The sequence below is a fragment of the Gadus macrocephalus genome, chromosome 15, assembly GCF_031168955.1.
Source record: "Gadus macrocephalus chromosome 15, ASM3116895v1".
Taxonomy (NCBI): Eukaryota; Metazoa; Chordata; class Actinopteri; order Gadiformes; family Gadidae; genus Gadus; species Gadus macrocephalus.
Window position 1 is genome coordinate 14,473,478 of NC_082396.1, and position 5,000 is coordinate 14,478,477.

The following is a 5,000-nucleotide window of genomic DNA, read 5'->3' on the forward strand; positions in this document are numbered from 1 at the left end:
TGTGACCATTCTCTTTCATCCCAAACTGGTGTTTCTTCAGACAATGTCTCTCTGACAACGGGACTCCTCTGCTGGTGCCTTTAGAAGGGGTTAATTGCACCAACCAAGGTCAAGGAAATGTAGAGCACTGTGTGTGTGTGTGTGTGTGTGTGTGTGTGTGTGTGTGTGTGTGTGTGTGTGTGTGTGTGTGTGTGTGTGTGTGTGTGTGTGTGTGTGTGTGTGTGTGTGTGTGTGTGTGTGTGTGTGTGTGTGTGTGCGTGCGTGCGTGCGTGTGTGTGTGTGCGGGTACTTGCGCACATGCGCATGTGTGTATGTGCATGCGCACATGTGTATGTGTGTGTCCATGTTTGTGTCCAAGTGTGTTTCCGTGTGTGTGAGTCCAGGTGTGTGTCCAAGTGTGTGTCTTTGTGGGTGTCCATGTATGTGTGTCCATGGGTGTGTGCCTGTGTGTTTGTCCGTGTATGTGTCCATGTGTGTGTCCGTATGTCTGACTGTGTGTGTCCCTGTGTGTGTCCCTTTGTGTGTCCCTGTGTGTGACCGTGTGTGTGACCGTGTGGGCTTGCCATGTTGGGTTTGCTGTTTTGCTGCAGGGTGTACTGGTTGGAGGTGACCTCTCAAAGCGGAATAGATTAATGAAGGGTAACATTGTCTCCCTCTCTCTCTCTCTTTTTCTCTCTCTCCTCATCATTTTATGTGCGCACACGCACTCACGAAGAGAATCACGTGGTTTGGCTTTTTAGAGGGATGATGTCACGTAAAAAAAAAGGGGCCATGAGAACAGAGTGAGAGAGCAGAAAAAGAGAGGCATGGAAAAGCAAAGCAAAACAGAAGGAGAGAGAGAGAGTGAGAGAGAGAGCGAGAGAGAGAGAGAGGGAGAGAGAGAGAGAGAGAGAGAGAGAGAGAGAGAGAGAGAGAGAGAGAGAGAGATAGAAAACGAGAGCAGGACGATTTTTATCTCCAGAAGATATACATAATGATGATGATGATGATGATGATGATGATGATGATGATGATGACACTTCAGCTGATAAAAAAACAAAGCGGGAACATTCATCATCTGTAACCGTTATCTTAGCGTAGCTTAGCGTGGCTCACTCAACGCACTGAATGAGGTCGCGAGTTTCCCTGTGAAATATATGAGTATTATCTGCCGGAGTCCCATGTTCCTCTGATAGATGATGACATCATCCCAAAATAGAGCCCCACACACACGGGAATGGTACCAAAAACAGCTTTGTGTGATAGCCATTTATGTGTGGGGACATGTGGGTCAAGTGGAAGCCATCCATAATAGCTGAGAGTATGTTTATGGATGAGGAGGGCTTGTTTTAATGAGATTTATATTTAGCCTTCCTTATTCTAGTCTTGTTCTTCTTAGCATCATGGAAAATAAAGTTTAATTACGTGCACCCTAATTCCTTTCCATTTGTATCCACTGCTCGGAGACGAAATGATGACTTAGCCCTATAAACAGAACAAATACAAGTTAATAAACATGATCTGGCCCCAGAGTACGCTCTCGCTGAACGTTGATTGTGAAAATAGTATTGTTCATAAATCCCGTTCAAATGCAACCGCATTAGTTGTCTTGCTGTGTTGTTGTCCAGCCAATCACTGAATCTGAAACGGATCTCTGCCTTCTCATTGGCCCTTACAGAAAGGGTTCAGTCCCCTTCACGTGGCCGCAAAGTACGGCAAGATGGAGGTGGCCAACCTTCTGCTGCAGAAGAGGGCGGCGCCGGATGCTGCCGGGAAGGTAGGCCGTGCTCCAACACCTAACAGGACGCCTCTGTGGCCCACATTCTGTCCCCTGGAAGCGGAGGGGTTGTGGGGCTGAGGCGATGATGAACGCAGCCGTCTCGACCCAGACGCCCAGGCCCTCTGTCTGCCTCTGTCTGATGGGCAGAGGAGACTCAACCCTGAACAACAGGGACACAAAGGCTCGGTACTAGTGCCGTGAACAGCGTGTCGCCGGTGTGACGGTGTCTACAACAGGTCTGCTGTCTTGTCTACCACCCAGAAGACACTCGAGCTGTGAAAATAGTCTGTGTTGATAGGGTGGGGCGGGGTGGCTGGGGGGGTGGCTGGAGGGGGAGGGGGGGGGGGGGGGGGGGGGGGTGTGTGTTGGATCGGGACTTTGCCGCTGAGACAGTCTGGTGGAACTTGTCTTTATTCCATGGATGATGTAATCGCCACACAGTCATGTTTACGAACGCATCTCATCTCTATCTTTAGCAGCCTTTTCTTTCTCTCACACACACCCACCGTCTAGGAACACAATCACACAGACACACTCAGGGCCCATTTACTGGCACTCATTATGGCCTTATCTGTGCGGTGTGCCTTTGTTTATATGTAGTGTGTGTATCTTTGTGTCCATTTGTCGCCGTGCATATTTGTTTGTGTTTGTGTGTGTGTGTACATTTTGTGTTGTTGCACATTTGTGCATGTGTTTGTGTGTGTGTGTGTGTATGTGCGTGTGTACATTTGTGTGTGTTGGTGAACATGTGTGTCTATGGGTGTGTATGTGTGTGCACATGTGTGTGTGCATTCCACCATCTGAGAGCGCTTACCATAATGACAGCCAGGTATGATAATGAGGTTTCTAATCTGCGGCCTTGTGTCACACTGGGATCAGAGTGTAAAATTTACCAGGCTTCATACTCGCCTGACTCCACTAATTCCCTGGAGCGACGAGGGAACATTCCACAGCAAATCCTGATCATCTTTTGCGTCAAATTAGATGTCTGCCGCTAAGAGCCTTTAATAAGCAAATCTTTTAAATCCAGAGTTTCTCACACCACTTAACTTTAGCTAATGGGAGAAAATCCTCGCCAACCGCTGCCGGTTATGTGAGCCTCTTAGCTTCTGCTCATCAAACCCTGAAGGTGAAGAGTGGACTTCCTGAAGGGTGACTTCCTCTAAAGAGTGGCTATCAAAATACACTGGAAGGAAAGAGCTTCCTGAAGCATGTACCTCACGTGTTGATGTAACGAGAGGCAGCTCCCAAGATGTTGAGCACTACACCCAAGGGTATGAGGTCTCAAGATCCTGACCTTGGTATTCGTAGGCATTTTTTAATTAAAATGCATGTTTTAATTCAATCAACGAAGAACACGATAACACGCCCCTCAAGTCCTCTGGATGTATCTTAGCACTCCGTTATAACATGCCATATTCACTTTAGCGCTGTGGACAATTTTGAGGGTCTGAACGCCTGATGCTAATAATGACACAATATGTGTGTGTGCCACCTACAACATGATTGGCTCTGGTGAATAGCCCCAGACTGCCTGTTTGGACCCTCCTTCATCCCTCTTTGTATTACAGTCATTCCTGTTTTACTAAATGCTGTCTGTTTATGCGTGTGTGTGTGTGTGTGCTTTCGTGTCCTGTGTGCATGTGTGTATATATTTGTGCATGCGTTGAGGGATTTTCGAACATGGAGCGTGGGTGCGTTTGTATGTGCGTGCATGCATGTGTTTGTGTGTGTCAATACCTGCATATTTGTGAATGTGTTTGGTGGGTTCTGGTTTTGCTAACATGTGTGTAACACGAGTGGTGTTTGCGTGTGTTTGCGTGCGTGTTTGTGTACGTGTAGAGTGGTCTAACTCCACTGCATGTTGCGGCTCACTACGATAATCAGAGAGTGGCTCTGCTTCTTCTGGATCAGGGAGCATCTCCGCACGCTGCCGCAAAGGTACACACACACACACACACACACACACACACACACACACACACACACACACACACACACACACACACACACACACACACACACACACACACACACACACACACACGCACACACACACGCAGACACACACACACACATCCATCCATCCAGCTTCCTTATTAACTCATGACTTCCACAACTCCTTAACCACCACCACTAAACCAGTGGCCTACATTGTGTCTGCGTCACTTTGTCATCCCCCGTGCTCATTCACTAATCATCCGAGTGTTTTCATCCAGTGCCGTCTTTCACTTTGGGTAACTCAGAGGAAAGCTTTATCATGTCCATTCCATGTTGTCGTTGTGGATCTGATACACGGTCGCTATGTCTTACTACTCTTTGGCTGCTTCATTTGCATTATCAAAGTGCCAATCTTTAGTTTATGTATGAGGCTGAGGTGAGGTGGGCTGTTTCAGACCAAAGAACTAGCAGGGGACACTGATTGTAATGTAGGAAGTTCGGAACGTTCTACTGATTCCAGTTATATGGGCCGAGTAGCGCTGGGCAACATAGAAGTATGTATAGTAAGGATATTTTACAGGAGACATTGGCATAGGCTACAATGCACTAGCTTACATTATTCATTTATAAACATGTGTATGTGATTTCACAGAATAATATCTTAGTCCAGTGCGTGAAATACATTACAATAATAATCATACACTGTTAACACTATATTACAGAAAATGATAATATTTCAAGGAAATATATATGGTATGATAATTTTGATCATCACAATACATACAATAATATTGAATTATTATCTAGCCATAAATCCAAACCTGAAAAGAAGAAGTAGAACAAAAATCTATAAATTCTTTATAACTATTTCCCCTTTTCCTTGTTTTTCTTTTGCCTTCCCTTGTGAAACCATTGTTTCACTCACTATCTCAGCTGAGTTCTGTTCTCCACTGAGATTGGCCTCATTTGACTTGTCTTTGAAAATGGGATTGTTCTTTCTGAATAATGAAGGTGTGGTTTAAAGTCTCTCTTGCACACATACATGCCAGACAGACAGACATGCACTCAAACAAGCTTATGTGGGAACCTCACTGCACTTTTAACTCCACAGGCCTCCAGCCTGCAGTCTGGAAATAACCTGCAGCATGTGAAAGAGCCTCTGTATTGGGAACCGGGGGAATGCTGTCTTATTTACTGTTCTACTTCCAAACAAAACAAGGCCTTGTTGTTCGTCCCTGACATTGTGTTGACTGTGCTTCTCTCCTCGCTGTGCGTGCGTTGTCTTGCTGCTGTCTAGTAT

The 5,000-nt window shown here is 46.0% G+C and overlaps 1 protein-coding gene across 25 annotated transcripts in view; it reads left to right on the plus strand.

Annotated features, from left to right (window-relative positions):
- The window catches only part of ank3a (ankyrin 3a), a 68,026-nt gene that overhangs the window by 14,399 nt on the left and 48,627 nt on the right, over positions 1-5,000 (plus strand). For 24 of the 25 annotated variants that reach the window (XR_009529392.1, XR_009529399.1, XR_009529404.1 and 21 more), the window contains exons 13-14: positions 1,658-1,756; positions 3,602-3,700. Coding sequence is in view for 7 of the 25 variants with exons in the window: in XM_060073622.1 (XP_059929605.1) it covers positions 1,658-1,756; positions 3,602-3,700 (198 nt within the window). In the remaining 18 variants the exon portion in view is untranslated. The remainder of the gene's footprint in view (positions 1-1,657; positions 1,757-3,601; positions 3,701-5,000) is intronic. The other variant, XR_009529397.1, reaches the window with a different exon arrangement.